This window comes from Peromyscus maniculatus, chromosome 19 (assembly GCF_049852395.1).
Source record: "Peromyscus maniculatus bairdii isolate BWxNUB_F1_BW_parent chromosome 19, HU_Pman_BW_mat_3.1, whole genome shotgun sequence".
Lineage (NCBI taxonomy): Eukaryota > Metazoa > Chordata > Mammalia > Rodentia > Cricetidae > Peromyscus > Peromyscus maniculatus.
In genome coordinates, this window is record NC_134870.1 from 29,947,139 (window position 1) to 29,973,437 (window position 26,299).

At 49.0% G+C, this 26,299-nt stretch overlaps 1 protein-coding gene across 1 annotated transcript; it reads right to left on the reverse strand.

The window, feature by feature from the left end:
• Positions 1-808: 808 nt before the first annotated feature.
• Pcdh12 (protocadherin 12) lies at positions 809-16,851 on the reverse strand. The gene is made up of 4 exons (XM_006989213.4): positions 13,340-16,851; positions 10,145-10,245; positions 7,659-7,810; positions 809-2,808 (listed from the first exon to the last, which is right to left on the reverse strand). Exons 1-4 carry the CDS (start codon positions 16,214-16,216, stop codon positions 2,399-2,401), a joined length of 3,540 nt encoding a protein of 1,179 aa, XP_006989275.3. The 5' UTR covers positions 16,217-16,851; the 3' UTR covers positions 809-2,398.
• Between the last annotated feature and the right edge of the window lie 9,448 nt (positions 16,852-26,299).

Genomic DNA, 26,299 nt, shown 5'->3' on the forward strand with positions numbered 1-26,299 from the left:
CAAATGGTTTAGTGTCTTGAAGCCATGCTGCATAAACTTTTACAGGTCATATGTTTCCTTGGGAATCTGATGAGGACTTTGTATCTTCTGCTCAGATAAAACTCCTTATGTACAAAGGTTTGTCTGGTATGCAGCCAAGGACCAGGGTTTTAGGACTAGTGAGATACAATGGTTTAGTCTGTCTTTTTTTTTTTTTTTTTAAGATTTATTTAATGTATGAGTACTCTATCTGCATATATGCCTGCCTGCCAGAAGAGGGCATCAGATCCCACTATAGATGGCTGTGGCCACCATGTGGTGGCTGGGACTTGAACTCAGGACCTCTGGAAGAGCAGCCAGTGCTCTTAAAGGCTGAGCCATCTCTCCAGCACCACCACCACCACCACTTTGTTTTTGTTTTTATTTTTATTTATTTAGTTAGTTAGTTAGCTTTTTTTAGACAGGGTTTCTCTGTGAAAGCCCTGGCTGTCCTGGAACTCACTCCGTAGACCAGGCTGGCCTAGAATTCACAGAGATCCTCCTGCCTCTGTCTCCCAAGTGCTGGGATTAAAGGTGTGTGCCACCACTGCCCAGCTTGGTTTAGTGTTTCTGATGACCGAGTCTCAGCCATGGTTCCAGCATCCCTAGGTCATCTCCCCACTCCATCTCTCCTCCACCTGCAAATCCACTAGTAACTTGTGTGTGTGAGATCAGCATGGTCTACTTTTATACTACTGTCTTTACACTTTGCTTTTGCATAGAATTATCCCCCCCCCCCAATAAAGTCCTACCTGGAGTATCAACATAAATAAACATAAATTCTGAGGCATTTCTTTACCCATTTATTCATTCATATAGCCACTCAACAAGTATCTCTAGTGTCAACTGTGCCAGGCTGGACAAGCTGGAGCTCCTGCTCACTTGGCGTTCATGGCCTCTCTCAGTGGCCTGGAACCCAGCAGCTCTGCAAACCAGCTTGAAAATCACAGGTCTCGTACGATCACCCTGACCTGGAGTGAGGCCATGAGAGACCCAGACCTTGCCTCTGAAATGCTTAACTTCTTTACGTCTCCTACTGCTCATCTATAAGCTGGACTAACATCACTGCATTCCGGGCCCTGAAGAGGACAAGTGAAGCAGACACTATCTCTGCCTCCAGTGTCCAGGAGAGCCCCCCATACTATCCTAAATTAGCTGTGACTGCTTGGAAATTTCCAGAAACAAAGAGCCTTGGGAACAGATTAGCTATTTCTTCACTCTTCCCACCCCTGGAAGGCTGGCTGCTGTCAGTATGGATTTCATAGTCCCAGTTCACATACCATCCTCCGGGGCCTCAATTCCCAGACCCAAGCCTGCCAATAGCGAAAGATTTCCCCAGCCGGGGTGTCAGAAAAGATGACTTCTGCATCTGAAGGGCCGCTCCCTGGAAAGGGACGGGACTGGCACTGTGCAGATGCAAAGCTCCTTTGAACCCGTGCTTGTAAGCATGCAGTCACATGGGCCTGGATGCCTTCTATCTGCAAGCCTGCATCTCAGGGACTTCTCCTTTTCTATTCCTTGGTTGGCAATCTAGTGCCACGGCTGATGGCATGGGCTTTGGTGTTGGGCCAGCCTGAGCGCAAATCCTGGCTCTGCATCTACTCCCTGCTCACTCTTGGGAGAGACATTCAACTTTTCCAAGCTTCGTATCTGTGAAATGGGTATAGTAATACCACCAACCTAGCATTGTGGGAAAAAAATCAAATTAAAGCCTGGTGCCTGGCTCATATAAATACTCTATTTACAGTCTTGCTTTACTTGGTTCGGATTTTCCAGCTGAGAAGCATGTTGTTGGATAACATAGTGCAGTGGGGTCAAGAACACACATGTCCATTATCTGCGTACCTGTCACTGTGAACCAGTGTGACCCACTCCTGCCATGACCCAGCAGGAATTAGATGACAAATTGCCCTCACTCTGGTACTCTGGCAAACAGGAGACTGAGCTTCAGTTTTTCCTTTATTAGTAGGTCAGAGAGCATTGCCTGGTCCCCCAGGAGCCAGCCCTCTGCCAGCCTTCAGTATCCAGTGAGGCCACCCTCCTGCTTATGATACTACAGTCTGTGGCATCTGTTCCTCCTGAGGGCCAACTCTTTACACTCTGTGTTTTACCACAAATTCCTCGGGGAGAGCCAAAGCTGCCCCTGTCCTCCATAATGCCCAGCCACAGGGTCCCTGTTACAAGGTCTGCTCTGGCCAGTTACCTGTTAGTCCTCCTCTGTGGGGAACAGCATCAGTCACCCTAAAGTTAGAGTCTCTGGCCAGTGAGTTCCACAATATTAGAAATCAGCTCATTCCCTGAGATCCTCAGGGTCTGAATACCCTAACATCTCCCGGGGGGACCTGGTTCCTGGATCCAAAGCTCTCCCAACCAAGCATGGTCATAGATTCCTGCCACAGTCACGTCTGTTGTCCGCTGCCTTCTTTCTACTCAGCTGTGCTTCTGAGCCCGAGGCACCGCTGGTGGCCAGGTCTAGACTGAGGGTCCTGCCGCACACCGAGAGCCGCCGCAAAGCCGCGGACGCAGCCTCCACCGGCACCGTGTGCTGCCCCAGCAACATCTCCAGCAGTGAGCTCATCTCCGAGACGAACGTGCTGGCCAGGCGCGTGCCCGTTGGGCTTAGCTCGGGTCCCGGTCCGGCTGTTTTGCCGAACGTCTGGAAGGTTCTCGGTTCCTCTGAAGCTGCAGCGTCAGGGGAGGACAAGTTGTCTCGGTAATTGGTGGTGAGGGGCAATGACAGTCTCGCCATCCAGGCTGGGTCAGGGGGACTCAGCTTGTCCAGGGCCAGACCTGCAGAGCAAGGAGGGACATGGTGAGGGCTAGATGCAGGGGAGGAAGGGCCGGGAAGCCAGGCGGGGTGGGGCCGTAAGCAGGTCAGGAGCAGTGGACACAGAAGGAAAGGGAAATGGTGGGGGACACCACACGGTGAGAGAGGGACGGGAAGGAAGAGGCCTTGACAGGCAAGCTCCCTGGGCAGGAAAACTGCTGACCAAAGCCGGAAGAGCTTAGTTTGGAGGAGGCGTGAGGAATAGACAGAATTAGCCTGTTTCAGCCTGGCAATGGAGGAACGCATCTGGTATCCCAGCACTTGGGAAACTGAGGCAAGAGAGTCACAGCAAATTTGAGGCCAGTCTGATCTTCAAGTTCCAGGCCATTCCAGGGACCCTAGCTCAAAAACAAACAAACAAAAACAAAAAAGAAGGAATAATAACCATTTATTAACTGCTTGTATGCCAAGAAATTGCTTAATTATCTAATTTCACCTACTCAGATGTTTGAGGTCAAGAGTCTTATCTCCATTTTAAGGATGAGGAAACTGACCCTCAAAGAAGTCTTGTTTTCTAGGGATCCAAAACCAGATTGGACCTAGGTCTGATAACTTTGAAGGCCCAGGTAGTCCCCAACTGTACCCACTCTCTAGGAAGCATGGCCTTCTTGCCCCTGGGTGCTCCTCTGGAATTCCCAGGGCTGACAGGGCCTGCACTGTCACTACCTGGCCCCGTCTCCCCTCCCCCTCACTGTTACTTGTCTTGTGTCCAGCTGAGGAGGGGCTGCCTGTCTGAGGATCGTCCTGAGGAAGGGATGGGGCAAGGGGCAGCAGCAGCAGCAGCAGCCTGGTGCTGGGGGATTTTTAAACAATGTCCCCTAGATTCTCATGTGGCCACCACACTGTTTTCTTATTTCTCCATCAGAAAATCCTGTCTCAAAATAATACTCCTAGGAGCTGGATGTGGTGGCACGTGCCTGTAATCCCAGCACTCAGGTGGCTGAGACAGAAGGGTATCTGGGAGTTCCAGGATAGAATAGGTTACACGGGGCACAAGGCCAGCTAAGACTGCATCAGACTGTCTCAAATAACAGACATGAATTCCAGCCCCCAAAGCAAAGGCCAAGCAGGAGGGGAAAAAAGGAAATCCAGTTTCCTGCTTATGAAACACACACACACACACACACACACACACACACACACACACACACACACACGAGGGAGAACATGTGTTAATATTAACAGATATTTAAAGCTTGCTTCAGGTGCAAGAAGAAGATGCTGGAAGGAAACAGGGCAAAATGTTAACCCAAATTCTCTGGGCATAAATGATTTGTTCTTTTTTGTTTGTTTGTTTGTTTGTTTGTTTGCCTATATTTCCTACATTACCAGAATGCTACTTTTGCAACTTGAAGAGGTCATTCTAACGTGCAGCTAATCGTTTGCTTGGATCAGTGAATAATCCCCCTGGTTCTTGTTTTCAGTTCTGGACTGTACAGGAGGGGTCTGGCCCCCTGCCTGGGATTTGGTGAGTGTCTGTTGTATGATTAATGGACATGATGATTGACCCTTGACATTGGGAGACTGTAAACATTAGTTCCCTGAGACTCTGAGACATAAGAGTTGGAACTCTTGGTGGGACAGACTCCAGCCTTTCCTTGTTCATGGTCAGCCTCGGAAGAGAATGGGAAGTTACGGGGCAAATGAGAACAGCTGGAATTTGGTGATGCGTTCACTGTGAACCTTCATTACAAATTCAGTGAGTTTATGAAACTAATAAAATAGTCATCACCCCACCCCACCCCACCCCTCCAGTGTGGGTGTACAGCTACCAGAAGCCAATATAGGATGTCTCATTCCTTTTCTTTTTTATCTTTTTTGAGGTGAGTTCTCACTTTGTAGCCCTGGTTGGCCTGGAACTCTTTATGTAAACCAAGCTAGTCTCAAATTCACAGATATCCACCTGCCTCTGCCTTCTGAGTACTGGGATTAAAAGTGTGCACCCCTATACCTGATTTCCAACTTATTTTTTGAGACCGATTCTCTCACTGAACAGGAAGCTCACAATTCAGCTAGGCTGGCTAGTCAGCAAGTCACAGGGACCCTCCAGTCTCTGCCTCCTCAGCACTGAGATTACAGCTGTATGCTGTCATGCCTGGATTTTATGTGGATTTTAGGGGATCCAAACTTAGGTCCTCAAACCCTTGTGGGAAACACTTCACCCACTGAGTCATCATTACCACATCTTCAGATGGCTTTTTTTTTTATCTGATCACCAAGTCCCCAGTCTAAACACATCTCTCTGTAGCCCCAGGGCATCCAGATTTTGGACAGCAAAGTCTTTCCCACTCCCATTTTCCATCTTCCCATTCACATTGCCCAGTGCCTTCTGGGCTGTGGGGAGGCAGGACAGGTCAAGGATTGAGTCCACGGGTTCTGGCACCAGCTGGTCAGTGATAGAATTCAAAACTGTAGCCACCAACCCATATGTGGGTACTGAGCCCCTAAAGTGTAGCTGGTGTGACTAAGGACACAATGTTTCATTTTATTTAATTTCACTTCATTCCAACTTAAATAGCTGTATGTGGCCAGTGGCTACCATACTGAACAGCACAGCTCTAAAATTGAGAGCCATATTGCCTATATGAATAGCCATTAGCTAAGTAACCCTGGTCAAACCATTAAACACTCTTGATCCTCAGTTTTTTTTTTTTCCTTTATGAAATGGGGATAATGAGCATCCCCTTTTTCTTCATATTTTCTCCAGAGAAACTTACAGCAGGTGACTTGCACCAAAAAGCACTCTGTCAGTGCCTGTTATGGTTTTTAGCCCCAGAAAGGGCAAAACCTGCTGTACCTTGCGGCCAGACGGAAATAAACTAACTGCAGAAGCAGAGGATGGGATGGCCAGGGGTAGGGTGTGTCACTTAAGGGAGGTAGACCAGTTCCCACAGACAGCACTTGGCTGGCAGAGTCTTGCATTAAAATTCATAGTATGTTTATAGTTAAATCTAATTGTTTTGGCTGGGTGGTGGCGATGGTGCACTCGGGAGGCAGAGGCAGGCGAATCTCTATGAGTTCGAGGCCAGCCTCGTCTACAGATCAAGATCCAGGACAGGCACCAAAACTACACGGAGAAACCCTTGTCTTGAAAACCAAACAAACAAGAAAAACCCTAATTGCTTTGCCTTCCTCTCCTCCTCCTCCTCCTCCTCCTCTTCACCCTCCTCCTCCTCTTTGTTCATTGTTTCTTACAGGGTCTTAAGTAGCCCAGACTGGTCCAGAATTCATCAAGGGTGACCTTGAACTCCTGACGCTCCCGCCTCCACCTCCCATGCACTGGGATTAAAGGCCTGTACCTCCACCTCCCATGCACTGGGATTAAAGGCCTGTACCAACAGGCCCATTTAATGCAGTGCTTGGACATGAACCCAGGAGCAGGCAAGCACTCTACCAAATGAGCTACATTCCAACCCGAAACTCTTTTTTTTTTTGGTAAAAAACAAACAAACAAACAAAGAATTTCTTTATCTTCAATTAGCACATTAAGAAGTTGTCTCTTTTCTGGAGTGAAAGGTTATTTAAATATGCCACACGCAACGGTGCAGTTGACTTTATACTACTCAGGTTTGGGCTCCCAGCCAGGACCGAGGAGACTCTGGTCAGGCCAGCTTGCTTCCTGAGTCTCTGTTCACCTGTCCATTGCACTTGGTACTATCTACCCCAGAGGACTGCCTGGAGGCTTTCCTGGTGCTTGGCACCCAGGCCAAGAACTAAGTAACTGCTTACTCAGCAGTGACCCTAAGTCAAGCCCAGGGCTAAGTTATTCTCTTTCTTTTTTAAAATTTTTTTAAAGATTTATTTTATTTATTATGTAAACAGTGTTCTTTCTGCAAGTTTGCCTGTACACCAGAAGAGGGAATCAGATCTCATTATAGATGGTTGTGAGCCACCATGTGGTTGCTGGGAATTGAACTCAGGACCTCTGGAAGAACATTCAGTGCTCTTAACCTTTGAGCCATCTCTCCAGCCCCCCCCACACACACCTTTTTTTAATTTTTAAGAGATTTATTTATTCTATTTTATGTATATGTTTTGCCTGCCTATATATCTGTGCACCATGTATGTACCTAGTGCCTATGAAGTTCAGAAAAAGGTGTTGGATACTCTGAATCTAGAGTTACGGACAGTTATGAGCTGCCCTCTGGGTGCTGGGAACTGAACCCAGGTCCTCTAGAAGAGCAGTCAGTGCTCTTAACCACTGAGTCTGAGTCATCTCTCAAGCCCTGTTCATTATTCTTAATAATGATTTTAAAAAAGTAGAGCATGGGGTCTGGAGAGATGGCTCAGCAGTTAATAGCACTGGCTGCTCTTCTAGAGGACCTAGGTTCAATTCCCAGCACCCACAGAGCAGCTCATAACTGTCTGTAATTACAGTTCCAGGGGATTCAACACCCTCCCACAGACAAAAGTGCAGGCAAAACACCAATGCACATAAAATCAAAATAAATAAATAAATCATTTAAAAAAAAAGTAGAACCTGGTCATTAAACAAAGGAAAGCTGGGCATGGTAGCTCATGCCTATAATCCCAGCATTTGGGAAGTTGAGCAGGAGGATTTCAAGGTCAGCCTGGGCTACATGTTGACAAGAGGGAAACCCTGTCATAAACAACCAAACCCACCACCACAACCACATAACTAAATAAACAGATAGATAACCACTTTCTGAGACTGCAGTGGAAATAAAAGGCTGGCCACACCCCTCTCCAGGCCACACTCCTCCCCACAGTGGATTGGACGACTTTGGAGTTTGTATGCATGATGGATGATGGACACAGAGACAGCACAGGGGTGACTTTGGGGCATCCCTACCTGTATGGGGGTCCAGCAGGCTTGACAGCTCTTCTTCTAGAAGTCGCTTCACAGAAAGGTCCTCCTCAGGGCCTAGGGGGCCTTCTTCCAGGTCAGGTTCTGCTGGGCCACCAGGCCTGACACCTGGGCCATCTGTGTCTGGGATGGCAGCCCTGTGGAGAAGCCAACCGGATTTCAGCTGAGGATTTCTCACATAACTGTCTGCTCACGGCATCTAGATCATCCGTCACCTATACAGGGAACTGGGGCGTAGCCTGATGTAGAGAGTTGGGAGTGAACTGGGTCTTGATTCCCAGTCTTCCTGCTGTCTGTTTCCTCTGCTATGAAATGGGAGTCATAAGTAGTAACTCTCACAGGGTTTTGTAAGTGAGACCTCATAGGTAAAAGGTTTAGCATGGTGCCCTGCAACAGTCTACACAGTAGGCACACGGAAGAGAAACGAAGCCGGTGGTAGTGTTGCTCACTATTGTCTCTCCCTCGCACCTTCGATGGGGATGGCACAGAGTGGCATTTAGTAAACTTCTTCAGTCAACGTGGTCATCTACCCAGAACCAGCCCCTGATCTCACTCTGTGGACCAGGCTGGCCTCGAACTCACAGAGATCCGCCTGGCTCTGCCTTCCCGAGTGCTGGGATTAAAGGCGTGCACCACCGCCGCCCCATGATTTTTGCCTTTCTTATTCATTGTTCACTTGTCAAGTGCTCAGAGCATGGCCTGGCATCCACTTGACGAACACTATGGAATGAGTGACCCTGTCTTCCTTCCTACTAAGGCCACATCTTAGAGCAGAGGAACAGGTCTGTGGAGGGGGTGCATCTGCATGGGGCATCCTTAAACTACTCATATCTACACCTGCACCCCAGCTTCCTGGCTTACCCTGGGGCCCCTATGTCTCACTGACCCCCAAGGCCTCTGACAGTCACTCAGCATGAAGCCCATCCCTACAGGTGAAAAGTCTCCCTGAGGGGCTCGAAGTCCCATGATTCCTGCTTGATTTCTGTTGTCCTCATTCCTCACTGGGATCATTTCTGCTGCTATGAAGAGGTCAGCCAGGAAGTAGTCAGCTGGGGGTAAGGGTCACAACTATCCCAAGTCAGGCCTCATGCTACGCAAGGTAACAGGCGCTCACTCATTGGAACCCTCCAAGCCTATACAGAAGAGGCATTCCCATTTGACCACCGAGAAGATTTTTGCAGCTTGCCTGAGGTCCCCAAGGACTAAGTAACTAAGCAAGAATTCAAATCCAGACCCGTGACTCCGGAATGTGAGCTGTTAGGGCTCAGGAAAGCATGTCAAAATGTGAAGGCCTTTAAATCTGTCCCCCTGACCTCCTGTCCCAGAGCTCCACCCCCAGGCGAATAGATAGCAATCTAGAATTCCTTTCCCAAAGTAGGTCATAGAAACTAGAGCTCTTCCCAAAGCCAACCATAAAACCTAAAAGCACACTTGAATTCCCACCACCACCACCCCACACACACACTTTCTATGTAAGAGCTGGCAATAAAGAAATTCTCTGACTTGCCCAGCTTGATTGCAGGTTGTAAGTCCCTGGTTCCAGCAAAGCTCCTGGCCCGTGCCTGGAATCAAGGAATTGCCCAGTAGAGCAGGCCAGAAGCCACACAGATAGGCCTTGCAGGGACTCCCTCTCTGGTCTAAGTTTCAATTTGCTCATACCCTTTTTATCCAATTCTATTTTCGCGGGTGTCCCGAAACACTGAACCCAATCTTAAAAATGGGTCTTTGGATCTTCAATCTAAAGGCTTCTTCTGTATCACATAAAACAATGATTTAAAGAAACTATTATGGGGCCAGTGAGATGCATGCCTCAGTGGCTAAGGGCACTTGCCGGCAAACCCGAATGACCTGAGTTCAATCCCTTGAACCTACATGATGAAAAAGAGAGGAAAGACACCCACATGCTACCCTCCGTCCTCCACACACACACTTCCCCTACTCATATGCAAAGTAAATAAATGTAAAATGATTTTTTAAATTTACTATGGCTTTTCTCCTGTTCACTGGTCTGTTGGTAGTTTATTTCCACAGACTCAAATGTTGAGCCTGCAGAAGGAAAATCTGCTTCTCCATGCGTAGCGAGGAATAGGATTTGATGTCCTCTTGAGGTCTCTTCAATTCCAGGGTTGCCCTCAGGGGCAGACCCTCACATCTACATCCTTATATAGCGTGTTTATAGGCCAAGAGAAAGAAAGGTGAAAGTTACAGATTTCAAACCAATCAAGCAATCAGGGGAGATAGTCGGAGCTAGGAGATGAAGTCATTTCCTTAGCGACACTGGGACCTGTAAATATCATAAATACAGTGGCCCCAGGATGGAGCCTCCAGAGTGGGGGATGGGTGCTGTCTGCTGCATGTACCCCCTGGGCTGGGTTCACAGGGTGCTCATCTCTCCACACTCACCAAGGCTGTAGGGAGGGTGACCTAGGGGCCCAAAGGAGACTGTGCTATGGGTGCTACATGCCGTTTACCTGCTGCCGCCGCCGGGCTTGGCCAAGTATTTATTTCCTCGGTGGTTTGGTTTGGGCTGGAATTGGCCCCGATGCAGCAAGGACAGCAGCTGGGAGATTTGCTACAAGACAGGAAAAATCTGTTGACTCCACACAATTCCGACCCAGCACGCTTCCTCGCCGGATGTTTCCCTCAATGCTGGTGCTTTCTTTTTATAGTTTTTCCTCTGGCTTCAGATGCTTCTGCGATCAGATAGGGGGTTGGGGGAATGGACCTGTGTGACTGAGACAGGGACCTGGGGGAGGGTGCTTCCCGGCTTTGGCACCTCACTGCAGGCCCTGGGCAGCTGAAGGCAACAGCATGGAGACCCTTGGAACCATCCCCAGAAAGCTCATTCCCTGGAGTGACTGGTGGACTTGGAGGGTTGGAGTGAAAAGCCATTTCTGGATCATCCAGTGGGTATTTTGATAAGGATTGTCTACAAGGGTTATTTTTCCCTTTGAGCAGTATTCAAGCATTCTGGCTTGAACTGGGGGTGGGGGGCGGGGATATGCAAGACTGCCTTGTGCAGGGCAGAAATGGCATCATTTAGCCAATTCACTTATTCACCCTGTCGATCAATGGACATGTATTTAAAAGCATTTCTTTGTGCCAGGCAGAACGCTTCCGTGGGACTTGTAAGAATGAGAAAGGGACCCCCTGTTGTCTTTGGAAGTTCATGGTTCACAAGGAAGGCAGGGAAGAGGTACAGAGACTGCACCGGGGTCACAACTATCCATTTACTTTCTTGTCTTTGGAAACAGGATCTTGCTATGCTGGGCAGGCTATCCTTGAACTCTCGTCTTAGCCTCCCGAGGGCCTGCGCCACCAAACCCGGCTTTCAAGCAATTCAACAAATGTTTGTTTGAATTCTGGCTCTGTGCCAGGAACTCCTGCTGAGACCTAAGGCTCCCCAGGAATTCCGCCAGAGACTGGAAGGTCTGGACATTCAGTGAAGACAGCTTCTGTTGAGGGTTCTCAAAGACTAGGAAAAACGGTAGCGTTTCAGAAAGACGGGCGGAGTGGGGATTGCCTAGATGTGGGTCCTGCACCCCAAGGTCCTGGAGGGAGAGGAAGCAGAGCCAACCTCGGCCGACTCAGCTCTCCTTCGTGGGCACTAGCTTGAGAACTTTCAGGCAGGTTTTGAGACCTACTGAGACGGCAGCTTCGTCATCTCTCAGTCTCTGAAGTGGGTTTGAATTCTCCACAGCATTGTCAGTGTTAATGAGAAAAAATTGATACTAAGACTCAGGGATGTTACCTCAAAAATGCTGCTTCTGGGCGGCCAGAACTAGGCTTGCACGGTGACTTTGGGAGAGTCAAGGACCTGCCTCAGGTAGATTCGGCCTCCTCACCAGGCCCAGTAGCCCTTAAAAGGCAGGCCCCTGTTACCTTTCACCCAAGCAACACTAGGTAAGTACAACCCGAAGGCCAAGGCCAGCGCTGCATCCTCACATTCAGAGTCACTTCACAGTTGGAACCCAATCTCTGGAGTTGGATTTAGGTTCACACTCTAAGTCTGTCCCCACCTTACCTCCCATCTTCCTGGCCCTAGAAAATCGCTTATGGATTCTGAGCCTCAGTTTCCTTCAGTAGCAGGGGAATAATAACGACACTGAGGTCACATGGTGATTGAGGTGCATGAATCACGTGTTGATAGAAACCCAGGTAGCACTTAGTAATTACCTGGTGACAACTAATCTCATTTGCGCCACACAATAGCTGCAGGAAGGTGTTACCATCCCACGCATTTTGTAGATATGGAACCTGAGGTTCACAGCCCTCGCAGAGACAAGGCCTGGGACTTGAACTCAGGTCTGACTTTATTGTGCGGCTGAACTCTCACAAAGACCTGGACATCTTACTCTCGACCTCCAGTTGATTCCAAATGGGTGTTACTTCCTTTCCAGTGTGTCATGTAGAGCGTCTGCTCTCTCCTGTCATGTCCAGTGGCACAGCCTAAGAGTTCATCCTAAAAGCAGCTGGTGGATGAATGAGTGAATGAATGAAGTAGTAGGCTGTAGTTCCCTCTGGGTTTGCAGGGAGCCCCAGGGTGAAATTCCTAAGAGAATAGCTAAACCACCTCCAAGTGGCTTCCTAGGAAGGAAGCTGTGTCCCTGATCCATGAGAAACCTGAGCTGATTGTCTGGCCCAACAGAAGTATGTCTCTGACACACAGCCTTGCATGGTGAAAGCCCCCCCAGACGTCAGAGAAGCAGTTAGGGGTAACTTAAGCACCGTCCCTGAAAAGACCTCCCGTTTGTGTTTAGTAAATCCCAAGACATGAACCACATTACCACTCAAAATCCCATTAATCCTCCCCTCCAGGGCAATGGGGACCAAGTGAGTTTGACTTCGTAATTCCCGTTTTGTAGATGAAGAAAATGAGACTCCACTGTTAAAGGTCATTCCCTACATTCTCTGGTTCTAAGTGGCCGTGTTTGAAGTGGGATCTGCCTCACTCGACGGTGGTTCCCACTGTCTCCCCAGCTGGTAAACTTTGGGGTCTCAAGCAAGTCCCTTTGGGGGGGGTCACCTAGACCTGACTGTTTCATGGGGGGAAGGGGGCGGTTGCCTAGACAAGATGAGCAGGTTGAGAGCAGGGATGGAGAGGTGCTTTGTGGAGGTGGTGGCAATCATTTGCTGAGCATACACTACGTACGGGCCAGGCAGACGCAGCTGGCCAGACGCCGCTGCCATGGATCGGTTCATTTTGTTTTTAATGCGGTCTTGGGAGGCGCGTGCTGCTAAAGTGGGTACCTCTAACTACAAGCTGAGTGACTTCTCCATGAGCCACAGGTGGAAAGAGGTGGAGCCAGGATGTGAACCCAGGCAACCTTACCCCCAAGTTTTTACTCCAGTCATGAGTAGTACTTTACAGGAATTAACTGGTCTGGTCCTCAGGACAACTCTGCAAGGCACACACTTCTCACTACCGTTCCTAATTCACCATCAAGGAAACTGAGGCTCGGAAACGTAATTAGTCCAGGATCACGAAGCTACAAACTGTTGATCCCAGCTACTGTGCCCTTTAGTGCTGGATCACAATGTGCTGGCTGAGTCTAAGGGTGAATATGGGAAACAAGGGTGTCTAATGCTCTCGGCGGTGTTCTGGGGGAGGCGGGGGGGGGGGGGGGGGCGGTGGCCAGAAAAAGAGCTGCCCATGCCAGAGGTACCTGGACAGGAGGAGAATCCCCAGCAAACTCCTCCACGGGGTTCCGTTCCGCGAAAGCAGCCACAGATAGCCGGACCAGGCTCCTCAGAATCTGGTGAGGACCGGACTCTCCCTCAGGAGACACTTTGCCGTTGAGATTTCGCTGCCGCCTCAGGGTTGCGGAGGAGGCTGGTGGGGTCTGTGGGGCCTTCTCACTGCCCTGGTCTCCAGCCAGCCTCCCTGTGGGGCTGCCGGGTACCTTCAGAGGCCTTGAGTGTGGCTGGCCTAGGGCAGGTGGGGACTCAGGAAGGCTTAGGTTTTCTCTGGAGGCGTTCCTCTGCCTGGGATGGTTGAAAAGAAAGTTGAAGGTATCCTGGAGTACCTCCTGGCTCTCTGCCAGTGCCCCCTGGTTGCCTTGGTTACGCAGGGTCCTGTAGAGGGTTGGCGTGAGGTGGAAGGGGGCCTGCAGACAGGAGTCCCAGCCTGCTTCCGTTAGTGCCTCCTTGCTGGTATCCTTGTGAGATGACCTAACTTCATCAGCTTCGTCCTCCTGGGCCCTGAGCATAGGCACCAGGTGGATATCTGCCTTCTGAATGTGTTTCTGGGGCCTCTTGGGCTGGTGGCGGTACGAGGACTCAGCTTCGCGACAGTTGTAGGCCCCGTTATCCTTCTTCTCTGTCCGGCAGATGGACACGAACAGAGCCAAGATCAACCCGAGGATGCCCAGCAGTACAGCCAGGCAGATCATTGCCAGCACTGGTGTGCTCAGGACCCCGGGCTCATGAGCGGAGTCCCTTAGGTGGTCCACACTGGTGACAAACACGACCCTCAACAGAACTCGAGTCTGCAAGGGGGGGCTGCCGTGGTCCTCTACCACTATCCCCAGGTCCCACTGGCTCCCAATGAGGCTGCTGGCATTAGTGACGTTAATGAATAGCTGCCCCAAGGAGGGGCTGAGGACAAAGAGATGAGCCTCATTCCCACTTTGAATGCTGTAGAGGAGCTCCCCATTGGCCCCCGAGTCTGCATCTCTTGCCACAATCGTCACCAAAAGGAAAGACCAGGGGCTGTGGGTAGCCATTGGTGCTGTACCAGTAACTGCTGGATCCAAGCCACTGGGATTCTCGATGGGCAACAGAAGGTGGCCCGTGGAGGCATTTACAAGCACTGAAAGGGTGGCTTTGCCTTCACTGAGCACAGGCTGAATCACTTCTGGGGCATTATCGTTGGCATCCAAGAGGCTAACCCACACAGAGATGCTGGATTCCAGCCGGGGTCGCCCTCCATCCTCGGCTATCACCTGGAACTCAAAGCCTGCCATCTGTTCATAGTCCAGTGACGTCTGAGCAGTGACTTCTCCCGTCTCAGAGTCAATAACTACTAGGTGAGAAACGGGGGAGTCCTTGATACGGTATGACACTTTCCCATTAATGCCCAAGTCAGTGTCATGAGCTTTGATAGTAATGAGATGAATAGAGGGTGGGTTGTTTTCCCAAGTGGAGACCTCGTACTGGCTCTTCTCAAACACAGGAGCATTGTCATTGACATCACCGACCTGAATTCGGAGCTCCTGCTCAGCTGATAAGGGCTGGGGTCCTTGGTCTTGGGCAAACACCGTGAGAGTATATGTGGACCACTGCTCTCTGTCCAGTGTGGCGTTGGTGAGCAGCATGTACGTGTTACCGTTAGTCCTTTTCAGCCTGAAGTGGCCCAGCTCTTGCTTCAGCCAACAGTGGACCAGACCATTGTTTCCTGAGTCCAAGTCATTGGCACTGACAAGAGCAATGAAACTGTCCCTGGGAAGATCTTCTGACACCAGGGACATCTGGGAGGCCCATGTGACGTGGATGCTTGGAGCATTGTCATTGACATCCAGAACTTTGATGAGAACTTTGCAATGGCCAGGGATGGAGTTGGGACCCAGATCCCTTGCCTGGACATCCACCTCATAGGCAGGGTTCTTCTCATAGTCTAGGGCTTGGCGCAGAATGATCTGGCCTGTCTTGGCATCTACACCAAAGGTGTTCATCACCTCTGGGGACACATGTTTGCCAAAGAAGAACTCTACCTCCCCGTTGGGTCCTTGGTCTGGGTCCGTAGCAGTCAGGTTTATGAGGAGAGTGCCAGGAGCAGTGTCTTCTGGGATTTCTAGTGCTAGTGAACTCTCAGCAAACACCGGACTATTGTCATTGGAATCCAGGACATTGACCTTGACCACGCTGGTGCCTGACTTAGGGGGATTCCCATTGTCATAGGCAGTCAGCACCAGATCAAAAAATGAGTGGACTTCCCTGTCCAGCTCCTTCACCACCACGAGTTCTGCATGTTTGGTCTCATCAGGCCCCACAATAACATCCAGAGCAAAGTGTTCACTGTGAGACAGAGAGTAGGAATACAAGCTGTTAGGACCAGTGTCTTGATCAAGAGCCCTGTCCAAGGGGATTCGTGTGTACAGAGCAGCACTCTCCGAGATTTCCAGCTCCTGTTCACCCTTGGGAAACTGTGGCTGGTGGTCGTTGATGTCCAGGACCTGAATCTCCACATGGATCAGAGCCGAAGCCCTTATGGCCAGCACATCAAAGGACAGCAGGCAGGGATCTTGTTGCCGGCAGAGCTGCTCCCGATCCAGCCGGCTGGAAGTGCTGAGCAGGCCGTCCTCGGAGTTCATCTGAATAGGCAGTGCCTGAGGCAGCTGCAGGATCTGGAAGGCATCTCCTGCCTTCCCACGCCTCTCCTCCACTCCCGGTTCTTGGGACAGCTTCCCTATCACAGTGCCTGACGGCACTTCCTCTGTCACTTGGAATTTCACCATGACAGTGGCTACCTCTTGACAATCCCCCGAAAGGAATAAGTGGCTTCCTGGCCCCAAGAGCCCCAGCAGGAATGGCAGAAGTAGCATCTTGCTTACCACAGGGAGGGCTAGACTCAACCCAAAGCTCTTGAAAGGCAGGATACGTCCCCCAGTGGCTCCTGAATGGCTCAATCAGCCTGGATCTCCCGCTTCAGACCTGCCGGTACAACTTTGTCCCATAATTAGAAGATGCTGGAAGAAGCAGGATTCCCAGGCAAGGCCATCTCTGTGGAAAGTTATCCGAGAAGTCTCCAAACTGATGAAGTGCTAGAGGAGATTCCTGCTCCGCAGCCGCACCAGCTGGTCCACTTAGCAGTGATGGGCAGGAACCGGTCTGAGAGAGACTTGACCTAGTAAAGCGGGGGATGTAGGGATCTGACTTCCAAACAGTAACTAGGCTGGGGAAACAGAGAAGCAGCTTTTTCCTATGGAAACCCCACCTACAGGAAAAGGGAGGGCTGGGAGTTTCAATGGCAATTAGAGAAAGAGCATTTCCTGTGAGGCAGAGAAGCCTGTTGCTGAAGAGGATGAGGCCAGGGCTCCTGGGACGGGCTGGATGGGAAGGTGCTGTCCACGCAGCAGCAAGGCAGCCAATGAGGGACAGGGAGCCACTGTGTAGCCGAGTGAGCGAAGGACTTGACCTATACTGATGTCCCTCTAGGGCACATCAGGCTCTCCATCTCTCTTCCTCATCTTTTTTTTTTTTTTTTTTTTTTTTTTTTGCCTTCTTCCCCCATTCTCCTACCTTCTAGAAGCCCCTGTCTTTTTCTTATACTTGTTGGACTCTCCGCCTCAACTTTGCCCCCAAGTTTGTCTCTCTGGGAAGCAGCTATTATTAGTAGAAAAGCCACACAAGCTAAAATGGCATGGGTTCGAATTCTGACTTTGCAACTTATCAGCTGGGTTTTCTGGAACGAATGACTGACCTCCCTGAGCATCTACTCCTTCATCTTCAAAGTGAGGTGGGGAGCAGAATAGTTGTCCTCCCTGCAGGAAATGGTGAGGATTGGATAAAACGATGTAGAAAATCCCTTGGCCCGGTTCTGGTCCCAAATCACAAACAATAATGTTGTTTGGGTGAGGGTATTGTCGTTGACACAGCTCATTCCGCCTGTGGTTGGAGCTCTCACATTGGCCACTGGGTAGTTTTTGCTCACGTTGACCCCCTGAGGGTGCCAAAGGCTCTACCAGAAGCTGTAAGGAAGGACCTGTATGATCGGACTTCAGGGCTCCCTTCCCCCCTTCCCTTCCTGAGATCCTTGGGATCCATTGTTCTCTGCATCTGGTCCAACCTGAGTCCCTGTCTGGGGAACCCCCAGCCTCTCTTCCTCTGTCTCGAACTTTTCACACTTCCTTCTCCCACACCTTCCTCTCCCTTTCATCTGTCTTTCCCCCTCTTCCTCCAATTCTTCTCACCACACTTTTGTTTATGAGAGCCCTGTGAACGGCAGCTGCCTTGCCTCCCAGCCCTGGACTTAAGGTGAGTTCTCCCTCCTGCTCACCGTCTCACTTAGGCGAGGTGCAGGAAGCCAGAGGGGTGGGCGGTCTGCTTCCGTGGCCTTGTGGCTTCTGTGTTCTTCCTTCTGTTGCCTCCATCCGTCTTCTAGGTTTATTCTGCAGATCTGTGGAGCATTGGAAATGCTGGAAATGAAGATCAACTTCCCAAAGATGGGTGTCTACTGCTGAGTCCTTGGGGCCAGAGATGCCCCATTTGGACACAGTGACGCCACTCGGGGCTTGTTGGCATGGAGATCCATGGCAGTCGGGCTTGGAGTGGCTGAGGGGTAGCCACATGCACTCCCTCTCCTCTGTCCTTTCTTTCCTTCCATCCTGGAGTTTGCTCAACCATCTCACTGAGTCCACTAAGCCACGGCAGGGGTCCTGAGTCTACAGGGCCATTTCCTAGGGTACAGCTTTAGGACCACCAGACCCTCACAGACTTAGAACACCAATGACTGAGGGAGTCCCTGAGCCCTAGCCTCCTTCTCTGAGAGTGTGGCTGTCATCTATCTTATAAGTTTACAGTAAGGACCAAAAAAGTGATACATATGGAGGCCTAAGTGTGGGGTCTGGCAGAGATCATTCAGCAGGTAGGGTCCACCATTTTCTCTTTCTCATCTTGCAGGTTTAATGGCGCACATGCAAATGTGAAATCAGTCATGAATTTACCTTTCTGCTTTTGTTTCCTTGTTTATTTTTTTCTTCCTTTGTCTGGTCTCTCTTAGCTCTGGGTGAGCAAGATACAGCCTATACTACAAGGGGGGCCGAGCGGTTCCCCTCAGAGCACAGTAACACAGTGGACGCCCATTGTCCTCTGGTGACAGCCTACTTGATGACCTCACTGTCTGACCCTCATTCATCCCACCACTGCACCAGGCAGTAAAGAGACCGAGACCCCCAAGGGCTTACGGTCATTGCGGAAGTAGGGGAAAAGAAAAAGTGAGCCCAGTGTAGTCACTGTGGACTGTGGCCTGGGAGGTGGCGGCGGCGGCGGCAGCAGAGCCTCCAGGCAGGAGCTCAGTGATCCCTGATGGACGGGAGTAGTTCACTAGGGCAAGAGAAAGAACAGAGAAAGGCAAAGCAGGCCAAAGACACAGACTGTGCAGACTCCAAAGTGGACAAGCTGCTTCCTTCTGCTGCATCTGGGGGGTCTATGTGGTACAGAAGGAGGAAGATGGAACCAGGGTCACTGGATGATGAAAGTCCTGGGTCCCCACAGGAAGGACCTAAAACTTATTCTGGAGGCCACAGGAGCTTTGGGAAGGCACAAAGCAGGACGATGAGATCAATGATTTGCCAGCCTCTGTCCTGAGCGATTTACCCATGTCCTCTCGTGCCCTTCCCCACCCCACTGCCCCCTGCCCCAAGGACAAGTCATCAGGCTAAAGAAGCTGAACACAGGAAAGATGTCTGAGATCCTACAGATTTGCCTTCCAGAAAGCCTCTTCAGCTGCACCCAGGAAGGTAGCTGAGAGGGGAGGCCAGTTGAGAGTCTGCAGGAGAGCCTGGATGCAGAAAATGTTTCCAGAATGGGAATGTTTCCAGAATGCCATCTGGTGGCCAAAGGCAGAGAACAAAGCACAGAGGCGCAGAGGGGACAGCCACCAAGGTGGGAGGGTTCACAGAGCTGTGCTGCACAGATGTGCATAAACAGAAAAGAGACCGCAAACAATGAACCGTCTCAGTGCAGTGGCTCTCAGCCTCCCTAATGTTGTTACCTCTTTAATACAGTTAGTTTCTCACATTGTGGTGACCCCCCATCATCGATACTTCCTAACTGTGACTTTGCTACTGTTATGAGTCATAGTGTAAATATCTGATATGTGACCCCCAAAGGGGTCTCTACCTACAGATTGAGAACCCTTGTCTTAATAGATGACCAAACCTCGGTGTGGTGGTACATGCATGTACTGATCAGGAGTTCAAGGTTATTCTTGGCTATAGAGCAAGTTGAAGGCCAGCCCGGGCTACATGTGATCCTGTCCCAAAATAGCAACATCAAAAGATAACCAGGGCTCAGAAAGAATGGAGTTCATGATTTTACGTGTATTATTTATATTCCTGAAAAGAAATTGTTATGCATGTTTAACAATGCTATATACAATTAAATTTAATAAAACAATATATGTGCTTATTCATGCATATGTGTTATGACCATGAATTAAAAAAAATGAACTTACATTACAAAACTTTGAATTTGTATTTCGCATGTGTTTGTTGCTATTGCTTTGTTTTGGTTTTGGGTTTTAGGATCTTTTTTTTTTTTTTTTTGAGACAGGGTTTTGCACAGCTTGGGTTGACCTTGAACTCTCCATGAAGCGAAGGATGACCTTGAATTCCTAATCCTCCTGCTTCCCGCCTCCTGAATATTGAGATTACAGGTGCACGCTACCATGCACAGCTTGCTAGGTGTGATTTTTTTTTAATCGTCGCTATGTGCTTGTTTTATTGGCACTGGCGACATGAAGTGGAGCCACCCCTTGAAAAGTCCCAAAGGTTTATGAAACGAGACGTCAGACTGTTCACAGGTGGTTGCCCCTGGGAAGGAGACCTCCATTCTGTCCTCTCTCCTTCCTTCTTCTAGGGGAAGCTGACTTTCCACAGCAGTCTGTCAAAGGGTGAGTGGAGCGGTCCCCGGAGTTTGTTTAGGAAGATTTCATTTCCTTACATTTTGAAAGAAGTTTGGAAGGAGCAGAGGAAGTATTTGAGGTAGGTTCAACACGGCTGAACATGGCCTCCCTCAGGTCCTCGAGATTTTAAGACGGCGGTAGATTAGGACTGCTGCTTGACATCTTGGCTCACCCCGAGCCTTGAGGTGACTCCTTGGGCATAGCAAGGAACTGAGGGGTAAAATGAGAAGGGTGAGAACCAGTGACTCTTTTCAGAGCACTGGGAACCTCCAGGGCTCACACTAGTAAGATGTGGCGTGTCTCTTGGGAGCCATTGACAGACAGTACAGCTTAGATAAAGACTAAGCCCACCCACTCAGTATAGACGTCCTGACTTGGCCTTCTGGATTGGCTCTCCTGAGCCTGCCCACTAAGACAGCTCCAAGGAGGCCTAGAAGCACTGCCCTGAGAATCATTCCACTCCCGAAGGTGGCTGGACCATCCAAGGTCACCCTCCTTTTAGAGCCAGACCTTGCTGAAGTGAGAGCCAGGAGTCTTGACTCGGAGACTCAACTAGTTATTCTCGGTCACGTGCTCTTGGCATGGCCCTTTAGGGCTTTACGAGGACAGGTGACAAATGTCAAATCTCACACCGTGGCATCTCTTTCTAGACAAGTACGGAAAGAAAAATGGACTTTGCAAGGAGAAACTTGCCAAGATGTAGGACTTTTCAAGAAACGAAAAGGTGTTCTGTCTTAGAAAAGAGTGGTAGTCCTCAAAGGGACTGCACACAGGGTGACTTGGAAAGCTTGTGAAATGCCAGAGGCAGGGTAAGAAAATTCAAATTTCCCCTTTCCCAGGCTGCCAAGGTTGATTCTTCAATTTTTAGCTCAATTACCACTCCTTTTAGCAGGCCTCTACTTTCGGATTAGCTCGATCCCCTTTCTGGAGAGACTCCACCGATCTACACAATAAGATGAAAAAATAGCAGCGAAACTTGAAGTTACTGCAGACATCACTGCAGAAAAAAAACAGCCGTCAAGGGAGTGGAAGGTGCGTCGGACATTTGACGAAGTTGTGGCCAACTACGGACCTCTTCACAATTTTCAGGGAAAATGCAAAAATAGATTAATGGTGTTTTCGATCCTCTCTGTCTCTGTCTCTGTCTCTGTCTCTGTCTCTGTCTCTCTGTCTCTCTCTCTGTCTCTGTGTCTGTCTTTCTTTCTCTCTCACCAGTCTTCAGAGGAGAAAGGCACTAATTTACTTGTTTATTTTCTTTTTCCTTTTTGGATTTTTAAGACGGAATCTCTCTGTGTAGCCCTGGCTGTCCCGGAATTAACTCTGTAGACCAGGCTGGCCTGAACTCAGAGATTCTCCTACTTCTGCCTCCTGAGTGCTGGGGTTAAAGGTGTGGGCCACCACCGCTTGGCTTAATTTACTTGTTTCAATTCTGTTTTTTGTTTATTTGTGTTGTTGTTGTTGTTTAAGGCAGGATCTCAGTAGCTCAGGCTGGCCTTGAACTCCTGGTCTTCCTGCCTCATCTGTCAAGTCTTGGCTTTGGACTTCAATTCTAATACTCTGCAGGTGATTCTGACATATACCTGATCTCTCCCCCAGCCCTACTGGGAACTCTGAGTAGAGTTTCTCAGAAGCACCAGCAGCTTTATAAAGCCAAATCCTACACTCAGCTCTATAGCTTCACCAGAAAATGAGGATGCTCCCTTACCCAGCATCCTCCAGGTCACCTTCTCTCCTGATGTTGGTGTCTCTCTGCTTCCCTGACCTTTGTAGTCACCTGGTTCTGTCTCCACATTCTGCACAGTTCTCTGTTTCTTAGACCCCCACCTTTGGCTTCCCTTCCTTAGGGCTCCCAAGTGAGGGATGTCCCCAACTACTGTCCTCAACCCACTCCTGAGCATTGTTGGCTCAGAAATAGATCGTCAGCTTTGGCAAATAAAAATATAGGATGCCCAGTTAGATCTGAATTTCAGATAAACAGCGAATACATTTTTGCTCTAAGTATTTTTGCCCGACAGCCCTGCCCAGAAATAATATTCACTTCAGCACAAGTTTCTTCCCGTCCCCCAACACCCCACAATTTTGGTCTACACAGTGAATTTGAAAATGTATCAGTAAACACAAAAGCCAAACGCACTGACTGGTAGCATCATCTGCACATGAATATTCAGAAGCTGACGTTGTTGATTGGCCTGGTTATGCACTCAGCATTTCTGGGTCAGTCTGGGATCGAACTGTTCCCAGGCTGAAAGAACCAGCCCAGAGGAAGCCTGGATCACACTCAGTCATTAAATCATTCAGTCACCCAATCATCCATTTATTTGGTGGAATTCAGCATGTTCTTCTCTGTTTACAAGGTCAATTTTTAGGGGGCAAGGGAAATAGCTCAAGTTGACCCACATCCTCCCTCCCTCTGAACCTTGGGTTTGGATTTTTTTCTTTGTATAGAATCTAATCAGCCTAATCCTCTTCTTGCTCCAGAAAGGCTCTTGCAGGAGGGAAAATGAGCCTTCCCATCGTTACATAAATTCTCACGGGGCTTCCCTTTACAAGTGTCTGACAGCTAGGAGTTGAGCCCGGGAGCTCTGAGAGAAACTGCCACACACTGATTTATGATGGCAGCCGCTGCTAAACCTCGCCCTCTTTCCTCCTCACAGAACCATGTTACCTTGGGGTTACAAAACTCTTTTCACTCTTGTTCAGGGGAATAATAATAAAATGCCGGGTTGCAAGTATAAACACGATCATTCTGTGCCTATTATTTTAATCAGACTCTACCTTGCATCAGAAGCACAGGAAATACTCCACGTTATCAGACACCTGAAGCTTCTGCAGGGATCTGTCTTTATACCATCCTGGATGGATGACCCATGGGGTTGTTTGGACTGATCCAGGAAGCTGGTCATACCAGCCATCTGACTAGTTTTCCTTACCCACACAACTGACCACTTATTTGTTAAGTGTGAGGTGCTCTAAGCATGGCACTGGGGAAATTGACGTGGGTTCAGGGCTCCTCCTGTCCAGGTTCATAGCTTGGCTCTGTCATTTACCCAGTCAGAGACAATGGCACATCAATGACCTTCTTCTCCATGATCAATTCCTCAGCTTCGAAACAGGGCTGGAAGGGCTGGAGTGGTATCTCAGTAGTTAGGAGCATGTACTTATAGAGGACCTGAGTTTGACTCCCAGCATCCATGTTGGGTGTCTTACAAGTACCTGTAACTGCAGTTCTAGTGGGATCCAATGCCTCTGGCCTTAGTGAACAGCTGTACTTATGGGCATATACGTACACACATATGTACACACACATAATTAAAATAAAGAAATAGGGATGGTGACAACCAGGATGATGATGATGATGACGACAATGAGTATGTGTTGGTTGTTATATGGTGAGCTCATTCAGCACACAGCACTGCCAGCATGCTTGGTTAGGTTAACCTAGTGCACCGTTAGGACTCTGTTAATTATTCCTAACAGAGTTATTTGCATACTTCTACTTATCATTTGCTTGCTTTATTTCGTTTTTAGGATGAAACCTACATTAAAAAAAATAAATAACCATCAACTTTTCAGATTCCCGTAAGATCGACATAGTAAACAAATACACAGTGACAAGTGACCACCAAGGGTCAATGATGATGGCCACTGGGTGTCTTCATTCACTTCCTGTTGCTGTGGGAAGACACAACACCTTCATTCTTGCATCCTTTGAGTCTCTAAAGCCACTATCACATTGATGACATTGCCAAGGTCAGCTGCCAGGTTGGATGGACCTTACCCCCTTTGAATCACATGGGCAGAGCTTTTAGCCAGCTATGTTTAGGAACAGAAAACAACTTAGGTTTTTTTTTTGTGTTTGTTTTTTTGTTTTTTGGCAAGAACCTAAATTCTTTTTTCAGTTGTGTGTGGTCTCGCCCTGAGGCAACCACCCCTTTATTCCAGTACCGAGCTTGAGGCCTTGCCTAATCTCTTTACCTCTTTCAGCAGAAGCCTGGGCTGTAACATTATCTCCTGGTGTTCTCTTTCCCTTCCAACTGTACATTTTGTATTTCTCTCTGCCTCACTTCCTCTTTTATTTTAACTGTAGACCTGTAGAACAGTCATTAATAATACCCATACCACAGATTCAATATTATACTGTCTTGAACTTGCCTCCATCAAAGAAATTAATCCATTGCTATTTAGTTTAGCCTAAGGCAAGTTCTTAGGACAATCGCAGAAGACAGCCACATTCCTTGTTAAAACGTCACAGGAATGGCCTCTAGTCAGGCTGCTAACATTCCCTCTGCAATCTCTTGAGCTGAGCCTTCTCTACAGTCCTCATTGCTCTCAGCTCTCTCTTCCAAGACCCCAGACCAGCCCATTACACTCTGCTTACAGCAGTCAACCACTTTTCTAGTCTTCCACATTCCTCCCGAAGAACAAAACAAAACAAAAAACAGCAACCGCCCGCTATCTGGCACTAATGTCTATCTTCAGTTACTTTCTGTCGCTGTGATGAAACTCCATGACCAAGGCAACTTACAAAAGGAGGTTTGCTGAGGCTTCCCATCTCAGAGGAAGGAGAGTCCATCCTGTCTGGGAGCATGACAGCAAGCGGCAGGCACAGTGGCAGGAGCAGGAGCCCCCCGGAGCTTACATCTTGTACGGTATGAGTCAGAGATGACCAACTGAAAACAGGCGAGGCGCTTTAATCTTAGAGCCCGCCCCCCAGTGACACACTTCCTGCAGTCAGGCTACCTCCTAAACGTCCCCAAACAGTGCCACTAACCGGCGACCAAGTGTCAAATGCTTGGGACCATGGGGGATATTTCTTATTTAAACCACCCTAGTAGGATAGCGGCACAATGATAGAATGCTGGCCTACTATATGTAAGTCCCTGCGTTCAATGCCCAGAACTGGAAAAATTCAAAATTCAAATGTCAGTGGTACTTCTGTGCTGGGCAGGCCTCAGCAGCATCCCGTCTTCTGGGGCTGGGCAGAACTTTCCTTTCCATACCCTTGTTGTCTAAGTGTGAAGGGTCTGATTGAGGGATGCTTGTGAATGGCGGCCCCTGGAAAGGAGGCTGTGTGCAGAAGTGAGTTTCTGAATGTCTACTGGAACTTAATGAAAGTGTGGGGCCTGGTGGAAGGCCTGCTGACTTGTAACCTGTGCAGTAACTGTCCCATTGTGTGACTCGTGCCCGCTGTCTGCTCACGGCCTGGGGTCTACTCATCTGAGATAGCTCACACAGTCTATTCTCAGACAACCTGGGCCCCTCAGGATGGAGTTTGTCTCTTGAACTCTTGGATTTTTTTTTTTTTTTTTGAGATAGGGTTTCTCCGTGTAGTTTTGGTGCCTGTCCTGATCTCACTCTGTAGACCAGGCTGGCCTCGAACTCACAGAAATCCACCCGGCTCTGCCTCCTGAGAGCTGGGATTAAAGGCGTGCGCCACCCGGCTGAAACTAACTTCTATAAGGGCCTTCTATTTCACAACTTTGGACCAGAAATACTTCTTCCTCTGCATTATTTACTGCAGCAAGTTCTAAATTCTCTGACAGGTTACAGGAGCCAGACCATGAGGAATCTGCCCTCCTCCTGGCTATATCACATAACAGTGCGGGAAAGATCACTTCATCCTACTAACACGATTTCTTCCTTTACAAAATAGGAAGACAAAATTACCTAAGTCACGGGGTCCTGGGCTTTTAAATGAGGTAGTGCATATAAAATGCTTAATAGAGTGGCGAGCTGGACACAAGGGAAAAGTTCAATCTGAAAAGCTAACCAGGCAGCTGAAATCAAAGAGAGAAAAGCATGCTATTTTCATGGAGTCTAATGACAAAATTTATTCAAAAACTCTCTCCAATCTGTTTCTCAAAACTATACTCTAAATCTTTAATCTGCTTTTAACTTCTACCGAATCAGTGAGCCTGCTTTGAAATCCTCCCTCATGGTGCTCTGCCCCTTGGTGTGAGGTCATGGTATGATGTCACAATCCACCCCCTACTCCATCTTT